Source organism: Tupaia chinensis, unplaced genomic scaffold, assembly GCF_000334495.1.
Source record: "Tupaia chinensis unplaced genomic scaffold, TupChi_1.0 Scaffold144702_1, whole genome shotgun sequence".
Taxonomy (NCBI): Eukaryota; Metazoa; Chordata; class Mammalia; order Scandentia; family Tupaiidae; genus Tupaia; species Tupaia belangeri.
Genome location: NW_006204563.1, coordinates 2,873,794 through 2,897,308, shown reverse-complemented (window position 1 = coordinate 2,897,308; position 23,515 = coordinate 2,873,794). Strand labels below are relative to the sequence as shown.

The window sequence follows — 23,515 nt, the reverse complement described above, 5'->3', positions numbered from 1 at the left end:
AGTCCTGGGCCTGGTGGCTTGCATTCTCACTTTCTTTCTCTCTCTCTCTGTTTCTCTCTGGTTAAATTAAAATAAATGAATGAATAAAATTAAATAAATAGTTATTTTAAAAAATAGTTTTTAATGGGCAATAGGTGACATGGTGGTTAAGGCTCTGGACTCCCACATAGCCAACTGCAGTTTGAATCCTGGGCCTAGAGCCTGCTTTTGTGCTTTCACTTTCTCTATCTGTCTATCTCTGGTCACATTTAAAAACAAAAACCAAATTGAATTAAATAAATAAATAATTATTAAAAACTAAAAAAGAAAGAAAAATAGTTTTTAATATGGATGTGCCCAAGCATCTCATTCCTACTTTAATCCCATCTCTTATAGACAACCTAAAGTTCTTTCTAATCAGAAACAGTGAAGAAAGACATTATTCAAAATTAGGTCACTAGTAGTTTTTTGGGGAACCATTCAACTTATTTATGGAATGCCACCCATGTGTCAAGAACTTTGCTTGGAGTTAAAAAAATCTGTTGGGGGTGCCCTCCCTATGGCAAAAAAAATCTGTTGGGGATATAAACATTTAGACACATCAGTGCCATTCTGAGCGAAGGGAACTCTACTAAAGATAGACTGTAAAATTGCGAGGAAGCATAAAAAAGCAAATAAATATCCGATGAGGTTCAGGGAAAGCACACAGAGAAGGTGACATTGAATTGAGTCTTAAAGATGACTAGGACTTCACCATCCAGGCGAGGTGAGGAAGGCATTCTGGGTGGGAGGGACAAGCAGGGCACAGAATATGACATGGCGTTAGGGAACTTTGGTAGCTTAGGAAGGCTGTACATAGGGCTAGAGGGACAGAGAACAAGAGAAGGAGGGGACCAGGTGGAGAAGAATCCTGCGTTTGCCTACAGCTCTCTCCAGCACAACTGCTTCCAGCATTGGCTGTAGTAGGAGTGGGGAATAGGGAAGAAAGCCTCAGAGGGGTGTAGCATGACTGTAAAGGACAGCCCCTCCAAGCCTTGCCCCGCTGAGTGAGATGCTTACCTCGTTTTGACAGCTTCCACCAGTTACTTGGCTGTGAGCCTTGTAGTTCACACAACTCTTAGCTTCATAGTTTTCTCTCTGCCTGAAATAGTTTTCACCATTAACCTCATCATGATTAATCGGTGGGAGTGTGTGTGTGGGGGGGGACGCTGACTACATAGCAGGGTGGATAAGGGACCTGGATCCCACAAGGCTGAATGTCGTTTGAATCCTGCCCTGGCAGCTTGAGAAAACACTCTGGGCAGATGTGCATCAGTGTCCAAAATCCCAACAGGGGGAAGAAATAGAGAAGGGATCACAGTGTGCCCCATTGCTTGCTTCCTCTTCCTCTCTCTCTCTCTCTCTCTCTCTCTCGGGAGTGTACATGTCCTATGGCAATGAAAATAAAATGACTTCCCCTGCATTCAGGCAGAGGGAGGTTTTTATGTCTCAGATAAATTGGAATGAGTCTAATGTCCGACCCAAACCAGGTCAGTCTTTGGGTAGGAAAGAAGAGGCAGATTGCATCTGCCTGACCTCAGGTGCCCATTTCTCTGTGAAGTTGGCTCAGAAAGTAAGCAGGAAAGCATACCGTGTTTGAGGAGCAGGAGCAGATGGATTAAAATGTTAAAAATCTGTTTTGTTAAATGATCTCAGCTAACAAAATAATTTAATTAGACAAAAAGAAAGCACCCAATTCTGTTTTTTTCTTCAGTGATATTTAATAAGAATGTCATTATTAATCACTCAAATTCCAAGTGAGGGTTTCTATTAATGTTGATACTTTAAGAATCAAATGGAAATGGGAGTGAGATGATTTTTTTCCCTCTTTTTGTAAGCATTGGTTTTTGGTAGTCTTATCTTTGTGGTAGATGTAACTAATTTATTGTATTATTTGTGTTGTTACACAGTACAATATGCTATTGGCAGTTTTCCTAATCACATTATAGTTACATAATTGGGACATAGTCCCTAATGAATAGCCTTTCTCTCAATAGTAGGTTTTTTTGTAGTTGTCATTAAGAGATAGGGTCTTACCGTGTAGCCTCGACTAGCCTTAAACTCACAATCCTCCTGCCTCAGCCGCTTGAGTACCTGGAATTACAAGTATGCACCACTGGGTCTGCCTTCCCATAGTATTTTAAGGCTCTTACAAGAAGACGAACCTTCGAAAGCACGGAGTTGCTAGAGGGATGTAGAAATAACATTAGTTACAGAAGGTAAATGGGTACATGCGCATTTTACTGTGCGGCCACCTATGTAATAGAGTCTCAGTGGGTAAGTTGTACATGTGTACCAGACATGGTACATGTGTGGGGTTGAATGTGTGAAGATCAATAAGGTCATGGGTCGCCACGTAGGAAATAAAAGAAACAATTTCACCGTAATTTCTTGACGTAGTACAGGTTACATCCAAATGTTAGCTCCTTCCCTGAGGAGGTGGGGGGTTGGACAGTATTTTCACAAAAAGCTAACATTTAGGCTGGGTCTTAACATGAAAATTGCAGTCAAGTGGAAGAAAAGAGATGGTGAATCAAGGAAGGTGAGAACAGAACAGAAGCAACACAGATGTTTCCTGGAACTTTGAATCACTTGTTTTTCTTTCCTTTTTTCTATCTTCTGTTATTTCAATGTTATGATTTCTAGTACATTTTGAAAAATTCTCCTTGGAAGAAAGGATGGGCTGAATCATATCAGCATCTGGTAGATATTAATCTTGTCAGTAAGGGGCAGTGATCAAGGATTCCTTTAAACCTCAACATTAATTCACTTAAGCATTTATTAATCATTTGCTTTCCTGGACTAGACACTCACAAATAAGTCTTTGCTGTCAGAAGTGAGTCACGTGACATAGGTAACACATTCCACACACCCCCCCCCCATTGTAAACTTGTCTATGTAATGAATCAATACAGGTTCTTCTGGTTCCAAATCTACTTGATTTTACATGAACCCTGTACTGCAGAACATGTAATAGGTGACTGGGCTTCCTTCCGCAAGGATATTTATCTGTAGTTGTGTGCAAGAGAGGCAGAAGCTTTACAAGAGTGTTGATGGCCGTGATAAATGTACCCTTTCAAAGACCATGTAAAAATAGATGGCTCTGTTTAATAAAACCTTTGTTTCAAAAAGTATTGTTCTTTCCCCTTTAGACCTTAGTTGGATCTCCAAAATACAAGTGAATCAACCAGCAGTTCTAAGGCACGCAGAACAGATCCAGGCTCGCAGATCCGTGAAAAAGGAATGGCAAGTAAGGGTTCTTCTTGAGCATTCCGTCCCTGTATTTTACAATGCATGGTCTCTTCCCTCAAGGCCACAATATTGAATTTCGCTCAAGATGCATCTACACTTAAAAGATTGCAGCTGTCCATGACTTATTTTAATAATTCATATATGATGATGATGGGTTGGAGAAAGATAACACATTTATCCAAACAAGTTAAAAATCTTATCACTCTTGAGTGGCAAAACCGCAAATGAATTTGAGGCATCTTTATTCATGAGCGAATTAAATGGCATATTTTCTCAACACATTTATTCAGTTTCTTAGACATGCCTTCTTTGGTTGTCTTCTATTTTAATTTTTAAACCATAACATCTATACCTGGTGTGTCCACTGTTGAGGCCCTTAGGTAAAAGTGTTGACCTTCTTTGATCATCATGTTTACCTTACCATTACTTTTCATAAATCATTTTTCAAAATTCTAAAAATGATGTTTTGTAGAGAACCTGTGGTCAGCATATTCTTCAGTGTGTACTAACCAAAGACGTGCTATGCAGGTCTAAAAGGAATTCAAAGTTCTTTTCAGAAGTGAGGCAGAATATTGCGATTGAATCCTTTAGAGTGACATTTCACATTTTGCTCATGTTTGGAAATATTCTGATTGAAAAGATGAAAGGAAATTCATCAGAATGGGTTGTGAAATATGAATATTGTTTGAAAAGTAGAATTGTATTAAATTGGAAAAGCTATAAAGGAACTTAGGGATTTTTTTAAAAAAATGTATTTCTTTTTCTTCCAAGAATGGGAGAGTGAGAGAAATAGCACCTCCATCAGGCTCTTGCTACCATGATCCACCCCTAGATTTAGCCAACTCTGGATTATGGGCACCTGTATGCCCAGCATATTTAGGGAAGTCTCTAGATGTGAACCCAGAACCTTCCCATGTGGGTTAGCTTTGTAGAGCTCTGCTTTGCTGTACTATTGTTTGGCTCCTAGAAACTTCTTTTTATAATATCTAATCCCAGATCCCAAGAGTACTAGAGGTACAATGTAGATAGAAACCTTCTTCTTCCTTAATCTTCTTACATCAGGGTAGCTATGATGGGCTTTTAATGGATGAGATAAATTCAGAAGTAGGGAGACCATTAAGGGGGGGTTCCTTATGGGGTATCTCTGGGTGAAAAAAAAAATGTAAGGCCATTCTTCCCACCTTTTACTTTATCTTGGGCAACGTTCATTTTGTTAGTCACTCCTGGGAAATATGTATATTCTTTATCAGAATCTGCCCTGGAATAGTGTACTGATTAGATAGCGGCATCCATATTTGTCTAATGATTCTGAACTAACTGAGCAGGAGATTCATTCATTTATTCTAAAATTTTCCCTGTTTTCACTTTTCTTTAATCTAGGCTGCTTGGCTCCTGAAAGCGGTTACATTTATAGATCTTACTACACTTTCAGGTGATGATACATCTTCCAACATCCAAAGACTTTGCTATAAAGCCAAATATCCAATCCGAGAAGATCTCTTAAAAGCCTTAGATATGCATGATAAAGGTAATGTTATTATGTATGATCCAGCTAGTGTTTACCTGTTTGCAATACAAATTAGTAAACCTAAGAGAACTTCAGAGGAGATTCAGCTGCTAAAATGATAGCAGTGATAAAATCCCTGCTAGAAACTGGTCTTATATACATAGACAAATAATTGAGATTCTTGCCTGAAAAACAGCAGGAAGAGACTCGAAGTCTTGTTTTTAGGTCACTTCTTTCCATCCATAGATAAAAGTTGCTAGAAGAGAGTTCCTTTATATTTTCTTTCAATTCTTTTGCTTTGGAAATTTTCTATCTAGTAACTCTAAAATACTGATTCTGATTCCCTAGCCACATGTGAAAAAGCCAGTCTCATTACTTAATAATCATATCTCATGCATTAAGTATTTTCTGTGAGTAAATGAAAAACTTTGGAGAATAAAAATGCAAATGGGAAATATTGCATGCTCGTATAGTAGGTTAGGTCTTTTGAAAAAAGTCATATTCACTTCTTTAGTATACATGAAAGAAGAGACTTTGTAAAGTTGAGAACCTTACCATTTTAGAAATGGAGACCTTTGAGGGTTGAGCTTCTTACTTTTGACATGCTAAAATCGAGACCTGGAAGTCTAAGTGGTATCTCCCAGTCACCATGTTTTGTTACTAGTACTGGACTGGTTTTAGAGCCAAATTTCCTTTCCTTGGAAGGATGTTTCATGGCTCCTGAGTGTCTGTCAGGAGTACTACTAGAGATGACAAACTGGCCCAATGCAGATATTTTACCCCCAATAATTTATAAATAACTTATAGACTTAAACAGCTATATAGTTTTGAAAAGTATTTGCTATGGTTCTTTTGACTGGACAATAACAACACCACCTTTATTTATAGCACTTAGTGTAACTTTGAATGAGGGTCCTATAATTATGCTTTCTTTTACAGTGGCCTCTTTATTATTATATTTTCTTAATTTAAGAGCTTATTCCTTAAAACAAAGGCTTCAGGTTCAGATTTTAGTATTTACTGCAAAGCAGAGAGTAGGAATAACTAAATGTCATTTTGCTCTAGCAGCCTGTAAATTTCATTTCTACTTGTCTTCATCTGTCCTGTTTGGATGCTGTATGAATGAGCCTGCATTTTGTTGTCTGCATGAAGTAAAATATTTTCATTCTCTTGACCACCAGTTTACTATTGATATTTAGGAGTTAAAATAAAATGCTCTTTGAACTTCAAAGAATAGTGTTTCAGAACCGTTTTCTATGACTAATAATGTAAGAAAATTATCCACAGGGCCAGCAGGGGGCGTGGTGGTTAGGGTGTTGGACTCCCAGAGAGCTGAGTGTGGTTAGAGTGCCAGACCTGCCAGCTCACTTTCTGTCTCTCACTGGTCAAGTTAAAAAATAAATTAATTAATTAAAGAATTAAATAATTCTTTTAAAAAAAGAAAAAGAAAATGATTCATGTTTTTCAGGACTAGAAGGGAATGTAGAAAGTAAAGCCATTTTTTTTTTTGAGAGGTTTTTGCTATAAGGTGTGGGTGCTTGTCAGACACACAGAGAGAGACAGAGAGAGAGAAAGGGAAAGTGAGAAAGCCAGCTCCCAGGTCAGGGACTTGAACCACGGTCGACCACATGGGAGTTCAGCAACATCGCCACTATGCCAACTGCTGGCCCTGAAAGTAAAACCTTTTAATTTGTTGCAGCATCATGAGGAAATGATTTTTTTTCCTCTCATATTGATTTCTGCCAATGTTGTAGTATAAATAATAATTAAAAGCATATTGTGTGAGTTGAACTTCATATAAAGTAGGCTGTTTTGATGTCTTTCTTCACAGGCATTACTACAGCTGCTGTTTGTGTTTACCCAGCCCGAGTATGTGATGCTGTAAAAGCATTGAAGGCTGCAGGCTGTAATATCCCTGTGGCATCAGGTAAAATTAGTTATGGTTTTTGTTGTTATTTTTGAATATGTATCCATTTCTTTAACTCAGACACCATGAGGTACCATGAAGTATTATATAGAATTTTATACTGTGATTGAAATTAACTTCATAGATCTAATTAGTTGTATTTATTCATCACTTCAGTATTTATTAATGACTTAGTAAGTAGCAGACAGTCTCTTAATTCCCTAGAGACCTGTGTTTCTCTCCTTAAGGAAACTCAGTTGTTCAGGAGAGATAGGTTAAAAAAATAATAATAACACATGATATATGACATATATACATGTGGATACACACACACACACACACACACACATATGCATTCCATTATATATGTAAATACAGTAATAAAGCTATGTAGAATGCAGAAGGTACACTTGTAACTGAGCACAGAATAATTCATTCTGCAAAGAATGGTGACACTCAGAGAGTAAGGGAATGCTTCATAGCGGAGACAATAACTGCATCAGATCTTTGAGGAGGAGTTTACAGTGCCAGGAAGGCAAGGAATGGCATTGTTAGACAGAGGAACTAGCATGTGCAAAGGCGCAGGAGCTTGTGCAAGGAGCTGAGAGGCAGTTATTGGAGCCAAAGATAGGACAAAAAGGGAGCTATGTGATTGAAGCTGGAGGAGTAGGGCAGGGCCAGATCACCAGGGAGTCCATGCCATGGCAAGGCATTTGGCTTTATTCTGATGATGGGGAGGGTACTGAAAGGCTTAAAGCAGAGGCATGGCATTCCAGCTTCATAGTGCATTAAGTTACCTGCTGGGAATGGGAAAATTAGAAATGGCATTAAGACCAATTATAGTCTATGTGGCAGATGATGAGAGCCATACCAAACCCTCAAGGATAAAGGGTACATTCAGAAGGTACTGATTTTAGATTTAGTAGGACTTGGTATGAGGGAGAGAAGTCTTAAAAACTTCAGTTTAGTAAATATGTGTTTATATATATAAGTATGGCTGCCTGGTTAGTTTACAATTTTAAAAGAAGTGAGAAAAGTATCACGCAGGGGTATGGTGGTTAAGGCAGCTGGATCCCACGTGGCCACCTGCATGGTTTGAGTCCCAGGCCTATGGCTTGAAAAACATACCCTGTTCATGTGCATGTATGCCCAGAATCTCAAAAGGAGAAGGGATTATGGTGTGGCCAATCCCCCTAGGGGGAAATTTCTCTCTCTCCAGCAAGCACATGCACCCTGTAGCAAAATCAAACAAAAGTGTCATGATCCTTTAAAAAAAAAATGAGCCTATGAAGATCATTAATTATTTTATTAGGGATACATCTGCAGAAGCCTGGCATCCTGTATTTATATATATAGCCAATTTGTGAGAATTCCCAATGTGTTTGGCATTTCCACCTTCAAACACCTTAATTTTTCATCAGCCTAGTTGGTTCTTTTTTCCCCCTTTATACGACAGGGAAATAGGTTTTACTCTAAGGTAGCAGACCCAGGGAATTTTTTTTTTTAAAGAATTAATTTATTAAACTTTATTTATTTATTTTTAATTTAACCAGAGAGGAGAGAGACAGAGTCAGACAGAGAGGGAAAGTGAGAAAGCAAGACACCAGGTCTAGGATTCGTACCGTAGTCGGCCATGTGGGAGTCCAGCACCCTTTACCACCACACCACCTGCCAGCCCCCAGGCCCAAGGAATTTAATAGCATCGAAGAGACACAGTGGGTTCTCTGTAGAAACAAGGATAGAATGAATGATGTGCATGTAAAAATGTACTTTTTCTAAACAGTAGTTGTATTTTCATTTTCCTCTTATTTGTGCCTGGCCTTCCTCTTCCCAGCTGTACCTCTGCCCCAGTTTTGTGGACTAAATTAGGTACTGTTCCCTCCTGCATGCTCTTTCCTTTATTCTAATCTGCCTGGCTGTTGGTTTCAAGATAGAGGGTTGGAAGAACCTGAATTTCAATCTGGTTACCACAGCTGAAAAGGTTTGTAAAAGAGTAAATCAAGAGTAAATGAATATATCAAGATAGGCAACTTGATCAAGAGTAGGATCAGAATTAACCACTGTTTATATCCAAACAGGCCTGCAACGACTCTTTGTGTTTTTTAGGAGGTATTTATTTTATTTTATTTATTATCATTATTTTGTTTATTTTTTAGGGGGGAGAAGTTTTTGCTATAGGGCGCATGTGCTCGCCAGAAAACAGAAAGAGACAGAGAGACAGTGAGAAATCACTCCCGAGGGGAGATGGCCACACCACAATCTCTTCTCTTCCATTCTCCCCTCGAGATCTTGGGCATGCACGCACACACTCCTGGTGTGAGTTTAAGCCACTGGGCACCAGACTCAAACTGCGGTCGACTACGTGCAAGTCCAACGACATAGCCATTATGCCAACTGCTGGTCCCATAGTATCATTATTTTTAATTTGCTACAGGGCAGATATGCTCCCCCGAGAGAGAGAAAAAGAGTGAGAGAAAGTGAGAAAGCAAGCTGCCAGGTCTGGAACTTGAACCATGGTCAGCCATATGGGAGTCCAGCTCCTAAACCACCATGCCACCTGCTGACCCCTGCAGCTACTCTTTTGTGATATCACTGTGGTAATATTAATGACATATTTTTTGAATTGTTGGCTACTTAATGTTCCCTCACAAACATCTCTGTGATTTCAGCTCTTCAAAAGGATATAATTTTAATATTTGTCTAACACTGATGCAATATGAGATAACATTCTATTTCTGCACTCTCTTTTTCTTTTTTTAGAGAGAGAGTTTTATGTTGTAGGGCGTATGTGTTTGCCAGCGAACTAGAAAGTAAGAAATCACCTCCCAGTGGGGATGGCCATACCATGATCCCTTCTCCTCCATTTTCCTCTTGGAATTTTGGGCATGCACGCACTCAAGCCTAGCATGAGTTTTAAGGCGCCAGGTCTGGGACTTAAACCACAGTCAACTCTATGTGGGAGTTCAGCGATGTAACCATTACACCATCTGCTGGTCCTTTTTCTCTTTCTTTTTCTTTTTTTTTTTTTTGGAGAGATTTTCACTGTAGGGCGCGTGCTCTCGCCAGACAGACAGAGAGAGACATAGAGACAGAAAGCGAGAAATCACCCCCCAGGGGGGATGGTCACGCCGCAATCCCTTCTCCTCCATTCTCCTCTCGGGATCTTGGGCACGCACGCACACGCGCCCGGCGTGAGTTTTAAGCCACCGGGTCCGGGACACGAACCGCGGTCGACTACGTGGGAGTCCAGCGACATAGCCATTACACTAACTGCTGGTTCCCATGGTCCCTTTTTTCTTCACTCTCACTCTGGGATATGCATGATATTCTTACGTACCCTTAGTGCTTTGATCTCTAAGCACTAATTTTGTTTTTTTGGAGAGGTTTTTGCTACAGGGCGCGTGTGCTCGCCAGACAGACAGAGAGAGACACAGAGACAGAAAATGAGAAATCACCCCTTCGAGGTGATGGTCACGCTGCAATCCCTTCTCCTCCATTCTCCTCTTGGGATCTTGGACATGCATGCATACATGCCTGGCCTGAGTTTTAAGCCACCAGGTCCAGGACTTGAACCGCGGTCGACTACATGGGAGTCCAGCGACATAGCCATTACACTAACTGCTGGTCCTGGCACTGATTTTTTTTTTTTTAATTTTCTTTTTTTCCTTCGTGATAAAGAGAGATACACATATATACAGGCACCCTCAACAAGGCTTACCACAGTCCTTCCCATAGCCTCCCAGCTAGCAACGGTAGCAGGCATGAGGGGGCACACCTGGCGCATTTAGTTTGACGTGAGCTCCAAACCTAGGCCTGCCATGTGGCTTCAGTATTGCATAGTGCTACTCTGTCACCTATACCACCAAAGCTGGGCCCTAAAAACTTTTTAGATTTAGCTTTTTTTTTTAATGAGGGAGACAGAGAGCATGTGCACTTGTGTGTACCTGTTTAAGCATGGAAGGAGGAGGCAGAGAAAAAAGAGTGAGAGGAGAGAGAAGTATTTTGACAAGGACTTGCTCTTATGGCTCTCTGTCCTGGCCTTCTAGTTAGTGAGGATTACAGGCATATAATACCATGTCTGGCCTGTTCAGGTTGGTCCAGGATCTGAACCCACGCCTCCCATGTAACCCCATCTTCTCTCAGTAGCACCCTACCATTTGTACCACTGTACCTAGATCATAAACACTGATTTTTTTTTTTGGGGGGGGGAGGAGGGGTGTTGGAAATTTTTTGTTTAGATACTAACCATTTGAAAATAATTTTTTTTCTCTCTTCATTTCTTTATCTTTACTAGTGGCCACTGGTTTTCCAGCTGGACAGACTCATTTAAAAACACGATTAGAAGAGATTAGGTTGGCTGTGGAAGATGGAGCTACGGAAATCGATGTTGTCATTAACAGGAGCTTGGTGCTGGCAGGCCAGTGGGAAGGTAGGTACATGTCCTTGCCCCGAGACTCAGTTCTTCCCTGGTGAGTCAGATGGTGGGGGCCTGGTACTAGGCAGCATGTTTTGGAGGTTTTTGTTCTGGGTTACAAGTTGCTCCATCAGAGAAGGAAGTTAGAAGAAGACCTGGCTACGATTGCTCCTCCCGGTGCCCCTCGTAAGTCTAGGCTGTTGCCTGACTACGGCAACCTTTTAGATCTCTCTGCATGCTCAGATGAATGGTTATTCCCATGCAGTAGATTCATAAACTTTTAATTTTATTTTACCAATATGCTTTCTTGTACTATTTTTTAAAATTCAGTACATAAATCATTTTAGGCAAGTCTCTAATGCAAAGTTTGTTTTAATGTGTTGGAGGAAACGTCCATATTTTATGTTAACATTTGTGAACTTTGAAGATGTGTGTTTATGAATTTGTCTGCTAAGTCTTGTTTTTATTCCTTGTGTTCTTCATACACATATAAACATTATTTCATATGAATGAATGAATTACTATCAAGCCAGATTACGAAAAAACATTGCTTATCCCAGTAATATTGGGTTGTTGGAAAAGTTATGATGCATTTTTGCATAGAAAAAAAGAAAAAACGTCATGGTTTCTCTGACAACTCAGTGTTACTGTTTTTATACTTAGATATTAAATAATCACATAGACCTTACCTCTGTCTTAAATATGTTTTGGAAACTGAAGATGAGGTAACTGATAGCTGAAACAAGTGCAGTTCTCTCAGCAAGTTATGGTAACATGGCGTGTGGTTAAGGTCGCTAGACTCCCACATGGTTGACCATGGTTCAATTCTCAGACCTAGTGGCTTGCTTTCTCGCTTTCCCTCTCCCTCCCTCTTTCACTCTGTCTCTCTCTGGTCAAATTAAAATAAATAAATAAAATTTAAAAAAAGTTAAATCAAATAATTCTTTTAAAAAAAGTCATAGTAACAAGTGGATAAACGAAAAATTTTTAATGAAATGACAAGTTAAAGCCAGGTTAATACATTCCTTCTTCAGACATGTGTATATCAAATAAAAAGAATATTTTATTCTAACTGAAGAGTTATATTATCCTCACTTTATTTTTTTAAGTTTGTTATAGGGCATGTGTACTCACCAGAGAGAGACAGAGAGAAAAAAATGATCCCCCATGGGAGATGGCTATGCCACGTTCCTTCTCTTCCATTCCTTTTTTGGAATTTTGGGCATGTCTATCTGGCATGGTTTCCAAGCCGCCAGGTTCAGGACTTGAACTGCACTGTTGGTCATGCAGGATCCAGTGCCTTAACCTCCATGCCACCTGCTGGCACATATACTCACTATTTTTTTTTTTTTTTAAGTTTTTGCCATAGGAGACATTTGCTTGCCAGAGAGAGACAGTGAGAGGGAAAGTGAGAAATTATCCCCTGGGTGGATAGCCATACCACAATCTCTTCTCCATTTTCCTCCTGGGATTTTGGGCACACATGGACATGTGACCAGTGTGATATTCGAGCCACTGGGTCTGGGATTCAAATCACAATCAGCTATGTGGGAGTCCAGTACCTTAACTGCTTACACCACCTACAGGCCCCTATACTCACCCTTTTTTTAAATAATTATTTTAACTTTATTTATTATTATTATTATTATTATTATTTTCCAGTTTGATCAGAGAGAGATAGAGAAAGAGAGAGAGGGCAGAGAAAGTCAACTACCAGGTCTGGGACACAAACCATGATCGGCCATGTGGGAGTCCAGCGCCTTTAACCACCATATCACTGCTGGCCCCTCCTATACTCACTATTAAAAACAAAAATTTCAATAGTCATAAAAGAAATGGATGTTCATCATAATCTCATCTCCTAGAAATAACCCTTCATAATACTGCAATACATACATTTCCAGCCTTTTTTCTCTTTATATATACACACATGTGACCTTCACCCTTTCTTCAAGTTTAAATAGGAAACAAGGTTATTTAAAATGCATTTTCCTTAACTTGCTTATTGGACTTGCCTAATCTGAAATTATTTTCCCATGACTCCTTCTATCCATCTACTAACCGTATTTACCTATGAAACGTTATCTATCTGTAAATCCAGTTACATTGTTTCTGAATTATGAATTGCTTTTGGTTATGAAATAGCAAAGATCCAGTCAGTGGATTGAACACCCAAGTATTGGGCAGGCCCCATGTCCTGTGGTTAAGGGAGCTGGATCCCACATGGCCAACCACATAGTTTAAATCCTGGCATTGTGGCTTGGAAAACCAGATAAGGCTTGTGTTCCTGAGTACCCACACATCCCAATAGGGTGGAGAAGTGGAGGAGAAGGGATTACTGCATGAGGTAGAAATTTGCAGCCCTGCAAGGTTCTTGGAGACCTCGACTGCTTTTATCTTCCTGCTCTGGTGCGTATGGCTTTTACTGTCACATTCAAGGGCACACTCCATTCTTCAAGATGGTTTCTGAAGTTCCACTCTTTACACTTGTCTACTACGCAATGGGAAGAAAGGCTGTCTCGTCTGAGAGCCTCACACGGCACCTTAGTTTGTATCTCTTGCTGGCCTGAACAGGGTCCCATGGCCCAAAATGGGCTGCCTGTGAAGCTTGGAGTGTCAGCCACATTCCTGTGAATTCCCATTCTCACTGCCTCACCACCCATCCTCCAGTCAATAATCACCATCATTTTTAATCCTTACCAAGTTTAAATTATTTTAAAAAAAATGATTTATTTAATTTTATTTATTCATCCATTCATTTTAATTTGACCAGAGAGAAACACAGGGTGGGGTGAGGGGGAGTGAGAAAGCAAGCCACCAGGTCTGGGACTCGAATCATGGCTGGCCATGTGGGAGTGTCCAGCGCCTTATCCACCACACCACCTGCTGGTCCCAACCAAGTTTAAATTCTTGTTGGTTCATGAATATCTTTTTTTGTTTGTGTTTCTTTTCTTATCGTTGATGTGTGTTTTAGTTATTTGCAATCATTCTTAAAAGGCTTATTTTAAGTAGATATCCCTGTTTCTGTATACTAATTCTGCTTGTCTGCCTGTAGTCACAGATTTTAGTTAAGATTTAAGGCTAGAGTAGGAAAAAGTAATTAAGTATAACATTAAAAACAAATCTGGAAATAAACTCTCTATGCTTTAGTTGGATAAAAACGTATATGTCCTTTATGTCTTTTATTAAGCAGCAGTAGATACAGAAGTATAGTTTATTTTGTGACTTGTGCTCTTGTCTTTAGAATACTACTAATTGGAAAATAAAATACAATAGGAGATGGGTTTTGATGTAATTGGCTATCCCTTAATGAACTAGGAATGGTTGTTTTGAAGAACTGATAATTTCCAATAACAGGCATTCATGCAAAATATAATAACACATCTTTGTCCTAGATGTACTTTTCTATTAACTCTTTTTTTTATGGTGTTAATAACCCCTTGACCCACAACAAATTGAAAAGGAACATTAATACTAGAAATTTAATTCTAAATAGAAACCTGCAATGACTGAGGACTTTTGCACTGTAGTATTTTGTTTTAATTTCGATTTTCAATTTGGTTACATATTATATATTTTCAGTGTCATGTTTTAATATTAGCTGTTTATTAAAACATGGGCTTAAAATTAATTTCTTGGAATGTGCTGATGGAAATGTTTATCAGGCTATTACATTTTCAAATCCCAGTCCCTCTCCTCTGTGCACTGAGGTTTGTAGGATACTTGTAAAACCAGGATACAAAGAGTCCCATTTTATAAACCTGGCCATGCAGAATAAATCTTGGTCACCACATTTCTTAGGGTCCATAATTTCGGGTATGAAATCACAGGGAAGTTTGGAGGGGGACTCCTATTCCCCTTGCATTCTCCTTGGTGACTATTTAAAATCTGACTCTCCTCTATCTCATGAAATAAATAAATAGAAAAGCTAATAATAACTATTGGGTTGTTGGAAAAATCATGATGCATTTTTTGCATAGAAAAACAAGAAAGATATGTCATGACTTTACTGACAATCTAGTAAAACAAAATAAAGGGCAGATCTGGTGGTGTAGCAGTAACATGCTGTTCAAGTGATGCTGGACCCATATGGATGGTCACAGGTTTGGTTTCCTGGTCAACCTGTACATGCCCTGTGCATTTGCCCTGGATCTTGACTGGCTAGAAAGACTGGGGGTAGACTCCAGTGTGAGGCTATGTTGAGGATACTTATCTCTCTCTTATTCTCATGAAATAGAATAATCATAGTAATGTTTTTTAGAGACCTTTTTGCTATAGGGCATGTACACTCACTGGAGAGACAGAAACAGAGAGGCAGAAGGTGAGAAATCACCCTCCAGGGGCATAGCCATGCTGAAATCCCTTCTCCTCCATTCTCCTCTCAGGATTTTGGGTGCTCATGCACAGGCACTCGGTGTGAGTGTTAAGCCTCCAGGTCTGGGACTTGACCTACAGTCGACTACATGGGAGTCCCCTGATGTAACCATTATACCACCTGCTGGTCCCAATCATAATAATTTTTAAATCTCTTCTAACTCTTCTACTCTCCTTAAGGTTCCTTCACTGTGAGCAGATGGCCTTCTTGTTCTTCCTAGAAAAAATAGAAACCCTGAGACAGAACCTCTTCTAGAGCTATGTGACAGGTCTGCTTTCCTTTCCTTCCTCCTTCTAAGTCCAGTCCCTCTACTGTGCTGTGGCTCTTTGGTCTTCCTGCACTTTCAGGGACCTTACTCCATGTATCGGCCATATTTTTCCTGTGTCTTCAGCCTCTACTAGTTCATTCCCAAAAATTATTTAGACATCCATACTTTAGCTTTTCTTATTTATTGAAAAACACACTTCCCCACCCCATATACCAACGTTTCCCTTTATCTCCAGCTAAGTCTCCCTTTTTTTCCCTTTGTGTCTTTGTGTTCTTTAAAGAGTCATATTCATGTGCTTGTCTTGATAAGTTCCAGCCAAGATACTAATGGCCTCTCATTTTACTCTATCCAGGAACCACTCTTATTTCTTATTTGACTTTAACAATAGCAGTGGAACATTTTTTCCTCTGGAAACTCTCTTGTTATGGTTGTGGTGACTGATTTTTCTGATTTTCCTTCTTATCTCTGCAAGCCCCACCTCCCTTCTCCCCCTGCCCCATCCCCTCTGTGATATAGTTTACATTCCCTGTGAAAAGATGACCCGTTCTCCTGAGTTCCAGAGCATGAGTATGGTCAAAACTCATATTCCTTTTCCCCACTAAAAGGAGACATTCACGATAAGAGAATCTAACCATTTTGGGAAGAAATCATTTTAAAATTTTGTATTTTCTTGACTATATTAACAATTTCTATTAAACACAATTTGGTTTCATTTTGATTTTACAGAACTATTTTGTTTGTGATAATGAAGTCATATTTCAGTGGCACTCTGTAGGGAGACTGAAATCTCTGAGATGACTTGTCTCAAAGCCAGCAGTCTAGGCTGTTGCACTTTTTGATTTATCTATCTTTTTATTTGTTCCTGTCTTTTTGCCTGATCTGTGGCTGTTAAGCTTTTTATTGTCAGGTCATGTCTAGCGCGTTATAACACATCGTCCAGGCCTGGCATGCTTCCCTCAGCCCTTTTCATGTGGACATTGGAAGTTGTTTATCATATTTATCACTTGGGGCAACAGTGTTAACTGGACAGGGTGTAGAATGTGTTGCTGGTATATAGAATTGCCTGAGAAATCTTTTCAAGTTGTGTATGCTGGCCCTCTCCTAACGTCAGTAGAGCTCACACGTGCCCCGGGTATGTAATATCAAGTTGAAGGTTGCATATGAGGGAAGAATATGCTCTTGGATTGTGAAAATTGCTCTAGTTGGATTTTCATTCCATTATCGCGCTCCCACCTCCTCGCCCACAACTCAATATGTCTTATTGAGAAGTATTAACTTGGAGCATCTTTTTGTTTTATTGTCATTAATTTTTTTCTTTTTACTTACTTGTAGTTCTTGCTGTTGGGCAGTTGAAGCATTGCCACATTTACATGTTTATGAATTAGTACACACTGTGTTTTCCATATGCTCCTGTTTACTAAGCCTGACCTGCCGTTAGCTATGAACAGGAGGCTGGGTGAATAAAGCATTACTCTGGTGAGTTTGGCCAGGAAGCTTGGGAAAAGGAGAGTTCTCTTCTCTCTGGGGAGACTGTTTTCTGTGAGGAAGACAGCAGCTAAGAGGGGCACCCAGCTGGCCCTCCCACCAGATAGGCCAGTCATCATTGGTGTCACAGTCTGACCCAGTCCTACCCTAAAAAATGAATCCGCTGTGGAGTCAGACGGGAGGGTAGCACCAAGGGACTGGGGCTAGTTGAGAGCAGAGTCTTCACATTAGACAGACCTTGTTTGAAATCCTGACTTTACCTGTTACTAGCTACTTTCTCTTGGACAAGTTCTTCTCTTCTTTCTGTTCATTCTATGTTAAATAGGGATAGTAAGACCTAATTCACAGGATTATAATAGGAATGAAATGAGATAATGTATGGAAATGATCATTCTGTTGCATAACCCAGATGAAACTTCAATTTCACTTTCTCCCCTCCCCTCCTTCCTCGCCTCCTTCTGATAGTGGCATGCCGTCAAGGGAGGTAATGCATAAGCATCTGTATTAGGTGAATGAAGTAGAACTGTAAAGACTTGGGTTTTAGTCTTAGGATTTTGATCATTTAGGCCTTGGGCAGTCATGTCAGCTCTCTCTGCATGCATTTATTCTTTTTGCTTTTATTTTTATTTAGTTATTTATTTTTTGTCAGAGGGTACATGCTTACCTGAGAGAACAGAGGGAGAGAGAGAAAGGGAAAAGAATTCCCTCAATGGTGGTTGTTCACACCTTGATCCCTTCTCCTCCAGTTCTCCATCTTGTTGGGATCTGGGGCATGCAAGCATCCAGTGTATTTTTCATGTCTCCGGGGCCAGGACTTGATTAGTTACAGTTGGCCATGTGGGATATGGCTCTCCTAACCAGTAGGCCATGGGGCTGGCCCTCACCGCCTTCATTTAAATGTACTACAAATGAAAGGATAGGACTTAATGATTTTTACAGTCTTTTAGAGCTATATGACCTATGGTTATATATGAGATACTTTCATTATTCCCATGAGCAGTACATGTAATACAGTATTTCTTCATGGTGATATTGAAGTTGACATGTTAAATTGCATTTCTTAAACAGTTCTTTGAAGAAAGCATTCACCAGAAGTGGTTTATCATTTAATAAATCTTATTGGGCAAGTTTTAAAAATTAAATTTCATAAATCTTATCGAACAAGTTATAAAAAATGCATTTCATGCTTTGTAAATATACAGAAGTGTTTTTGTTTTCACTTCTTTTCAAATGAACTCTGTTGCATGAACTCTCTTAGGCTGGCCCCACAGCAAAGCAATTAAGCGCTACACAGAGAGAGCCAAGAGGGAACAGGATCCCACATGGCTGCCCACAGTTCAAATCCCAGCTGTGGCAGCCTGAAACTCTAGGCAAGTGTGCATGTGCGTGTATATCCAAGCCCTGATGGGATGGAGAAGTGTTGACAAAACGATTGTGACATGACCAAGTCTCATTGGTGGTTCCTGTTCCATCCCTCTCTTTTCTCTCTCTGGTGTGTGCATGTGCCGTCTGGCAATTAAAAAAAAATAATAATTCTCCTGGGTTCATTTCTTTTTCTTTTTCTTTCTTTCTTTTTTTTTTTTTTTTTGGAGAGATTTTCGCTATAGACAGAGAGAGACATCCCCCCAGGGGGATGGTCATGCCGCAATCCCTTTTCCTCCATTCTCTTCTCAGGATCTTGGGCACGCACGCACATGCGCCCGGCGTGAGTTTTAAGCCACCGGGTCCAGGACACGAACCGCGGTCGACTACGTGGGAGTCCAGCGACATAGCCATTACGCTAACTGCTAGTTCCCCTCCTGGGTTCATTTCTAACACTAATCTAACCTAATGTATCTACTAGGGACATGGATATGCTATTAGTTTCTGCAGTGTGTAAGAATTAGTTCCTTGAACTCAGGACCCAGAGCTTGTATAACTAGTGCTGGAAGACCCATTCCACACTGGAACACCAGCGTACAACTCTTGAAAGGTGGTGGGGACTGTTTGACATTTTCCCAGCATGGTGTGTTCAAGGTAGGAGTTGGCAGAATTTGCTGTTGTACCCAGAGCTCCATGCACTTTTCCTCTTCTTCACTTGTTCTCCCCAAGTTACTTTTCTAAACTTGGTGTGCGGAGCTTATCCATTTTGACTATCAAGAGTTTCCCGGGTGAGAGAATGAATGATCAAGGCCAAAGCCCTAATATCATTCATTCTCTTATATGAAGTGGATCCTTAAAACTCTTCTATCTGGGCAATAATCTTTGTTTGTTTGTTTGTTTTCATTTTACTTATTTCACACAAGAAACAGGTTAGAAAGAACATCTCTGAGAGGAGATTGCTATTTCTCTTTCTTTTGGAGAGCCGTTAATCATACTATCTTACTAGGAGAGCAATCTCTAAATCTGCAGGTGCCTTTTCGGGAGGAATCACAGAATCCGTAATCTGTCGTTTTTCTCTCTGGAGGGTATGTAATAGCGGAGCAGTGTTGGAGATACTTACGGCAGCTATGTGCTTTTATGGTTTTGGCTTTTATGCTATGATTCTTCGAAACTTCAAATAGTATTGACGAAAACGTGTATGTTTTATCTCTTGCAGGTAATTTTATTACCTGGTGTTTTAGTTCATTTCTGTTTTAGCTTTACAAGATTAATTAGTTGCTTTGGTGGATGAAAGCGTGTTCTTGAACATTCTTTGACTTTTTTAGTTTAAAAGGTTGCTATACAATTTTATATTAAGTGTTTTACTGTACATATAATTATCTTAAGAGTTATTTTCAGGCCATTCTTGTGCAGTGTTGAACATCTTTCTGGTACTCGAATAGTAATTGCTTAGATACCTTCGTTAACAATTATTTTAAGTGCCTTTGAATAGCATGGGATATAAAAGAAAATCTACTTTATGACTTTTAGGTAGGCAGCATAGTCTTTACATACTTGAATTCTTACTTAAATCATAATTCTATGCACAAAAGCTTTACTAACATAGTTTTCTATGTCTAGAGAAGCTCTTTTCCCGAGAAAATTTAGCAACTTGCCAGTTGCTTCAAGATTAAGAATATACTTTCCTAATTTCAGTTGGAACCTACAGAGAAAGAAGATCATTTTAAATAGAGAAGCAGAGAATGGTGTAGATGCACATTTCTGCTGGCACGTGGGGGCAGTGTTGCAGTGTTGCAATTTTCAACCCGTTTCAGATGCTGTTCAGACCAGATGCACGTTCAGCCTTCATGGTGCTGGCCACGGGGTGGTGCAGGCTGTTGGGCTGCAGCCATACAGGAAGGCCCTGGATTTGGATATGAAGACCCCTGGTTGGCCTGAACACGCTGGGCATGTGTGTGCTGGCGTTGCTGACTGACTGAGAGACTGAGAGAAAGAACCAGTGTGATAAGACCCTGTCAGGGTGCCCCCTTCTCTCTCTTTATCTCTCTCTCTCTCTAAAAAAACAATAATAATAAGCAAATATAAAAACAAACAACCCCTCTCCCCAGACAGCTGCACTCTGACTCCTTTTGCTCCCCCTCTGCTAGCTGCAGATCTGTGCGCTCACGCACACAGGCCTTTCTAGTGAGAGAGAGTCCTCTGATGCCTGAACACTCTCCTGACCCAGCCTGGGTAGACTTTCAGTTGGGACTGATGGACAGAGGTCAGGTTATGACCTCCGCTTCTCCTCTGGGTGTCAGTAGTAGGAGGGTTGTGAGAGGACAGACAGGAGACAATTCCTCTGCGGGTGCTGCCACTGTATCGATTAAGCATCTGCAATGTGATATATCCTGGGTTTCGAGAACACCCACTTTTACCATCCTGAAAACCTCATTACAAGTCAAAACATTTATTAATGGGTTTTTAATGTGACATCACTGTGCCAGCCACTTCTCTGGTGCATGTGTTTTGTTAAACTTTACATTATTCTGACTAATTTGCAGCCATGGTATTGGAATCCCATTTTCATTTGTCAGTCGTCTTTTGTAATAGCCTTCCAAATGATTATTTTTCTGGTATGTGGCAAGAATTGTTCATACTTTTTCCTTCCTTCCTTTCTTCCTCAGTGGGGGATTTTCAGTTTTGCAATGCTTGAAATTTTAGCTCTGAACAATACATAAGCAATATGTAAGCAGAAGAACACATCAAGGCTCTAGGGAATGAGGCCATGATGTAAGCAAAGATTTTACTGTAAGAACATTTATGGAAGTATCACTTATAATAGCAAAAATTGGAAACCTTAAGTATCCAATCATGGGAAAATGATTAATGTTTTCTTTTTAAAAGATGGGGTCTCACCTTTCTGCACTACTCCTGCCCCAGCCTCCGAGCTGGGGGACTGCAGGGGTGGGCAATCACAGGATCTTTCTCTGTTGCCCAGGCCATCCTCTCAAGCTCATGCTCCTCCTGCCTCAGCCTCTCCAAGTTGCTGAGGTTACAGGTGCACACCACTACGCCTAGCCTTTAGCCTGGGCCAGGACTCAAACCTGGGCCTCCCAGGTGGTCCCCACCTGTGAAGCACAGTGACTTAGCAATTGGGCCCTGGATAATTGTACAGGAGGTTTTTGCCCTAGGGTGTGTGTGCTCACCAGAGAGAGAGAGAAAGAGAGACAGAGACAGTGAGAGGGAAAGTAAGAAATCACCCCATGGGAGGATGGCTGGGCCGTGATCCCTTTTCCTCTATTTTCCTCCCAGGATTTTGGACATGCATGCACACATGTCCGGTGTGATTTTCAAAGCACCAGGTCAGGACGCAAACCATGGTTGGCCATGTGGGAATCTAGCAACATAACCACTATGCCATTTGCTGCCTCCCCCCTCCCCCCGACCCCATTTAGAGAGATTTTTGCTATAGAGTGCATACATTTGCCAGAGAGACAGAGAGAGAGAAAGTGAGAAATCACTCCCTGGGAGGCTGGTGACCACATCGCAGTCCTTTCTCTTCCATTCCTCTCTTGGTACCTTAAGCATGCATGCGCACATGTCTGGCATGATTTTCAGGCTGCTGGGTCCAGGAGTCATACTGCAGTCAGTCATGTGGGAGTCCAGCATCTTAACCACTACCACACCTGCTGTCTTCCCAGAATAATATTTAAATGTCCATGTGATAGAAAATTGTTCTCATTCAAAATCATGTTATAAACCTATATTTATTAACTTGGGAAACTGTATGTGATGTATTGGGGAACAAGCAGGTTACAGAATAATATATATATAATATTTTTTACTTGATTTAAAAAACCATAGAGTAGTTGATAGTCTCAAAAGCTCTCCATAAGAAAAAAATACCTGGGTGCTAGACAATTTATGACAAATGTTTTAAACTTATCTCTTTAACTGTCATTTTGGATCATTTTAAACATATAGAGAAGTTGCAAAAATAGTGCACAAAACTTGGGAACCAGCAGTTAGCATAATGGCTATGTCGCTGGACTCCCACGTAGTCGACCCCGGTTCGCGTCCCAGACCTGGTGGCTTAAAACCCACACCGGGCGCGTGTGCGTGCGTGCCCAAGATCCCGAGAGGAGAATGGAGGAGAAGGGATTGCGGCGTGGCCATCCCCTCTGGGGGGGTGATTTCTCGCTTTCTGTCTCTCTGTCTCTCTCTGTCTGTCTCGCGAGCGCACGCACCCTATAGTGAAAAACCTCTCAAAAAAAAAAGTGCACAAAACTTCAGTTTAGTCCTCACTTGATTCGCCAGTTGCACGGCTCTATTCCATTCACCTTGCTTAGCTTATTCTTACCCTTTCGTTCTTTTTCCCTTTCTGTGTGTGTGTGAGAAAAACATAGGTATGTATGTGTATATATGTGTGTATGTACATACACACACATATAGACATAAAAAGATATGTGTACACACACACATATTTGTACATTCATATACTACATAATGATGTTTTATTCAATGATGAACTCTTATGTACAATGGTGGTCCCATAATAACCATTAGGAAGCCAGCGGTGGCATGGTGTTTAAAGTGGCTGGATCCCACTTTGCTGACTGTGTGGTTTGAGTCCCAGACTTGGTGGCTTGAAAAACACACTGGGTGCGTGCATGTGTGTGTGTGTGTGTGTGTGTGTGTGTGTCCAAAATCCCAAAAGGAAGAAGGGAACATCTTCCAAAGGGGGAACTTTCTAACTCTCCTTCTCTCTTCCTTTGTCTCTTTGTAGCAAGCACACACACCCTCTAACGATGTTTGCTTTAAAGATTATTATAGGAGATACCATCTAGCGTAGGTGTATTGAAGCAGGCCATACCACCTATATTTGTGTAAATACACTCGATGTTTTCACAATGATGAAATTACCTGGTGACACATTTCTCAGAATG

General features: G+C 40.4%; 1 protein-coding gene across 1 annotated transcript in view; it reads left to right on the top strand.

The window, feature by feature from the left end:
* Positions 1 to 3,170: 3,170 nt before the first annotated feature.
* Positions 3,171 to 23,515, top strand: part of DERA (deoxyribose-phosphate aldolase) — a gene marked incomplete at its 5' end in the record, with an annotated part of 88,807 nt that continues 68,462 nt past the window's right edge. The window contains 4 exon segments of the mRNA XM_014583771.2: positions 3,171 to 3,268; positions 4,651 to 4,798; positions 6,609 to 6,704; positions 10,978 to 11,112. Of these exon segments, the coding sequence (XP_014439257.1) occupies positions 3,171 to 3,268; positions 4,651 to 4,798; positions 6,609 to 6,704; positions 10,978 to 11,112 (477 nt within the window).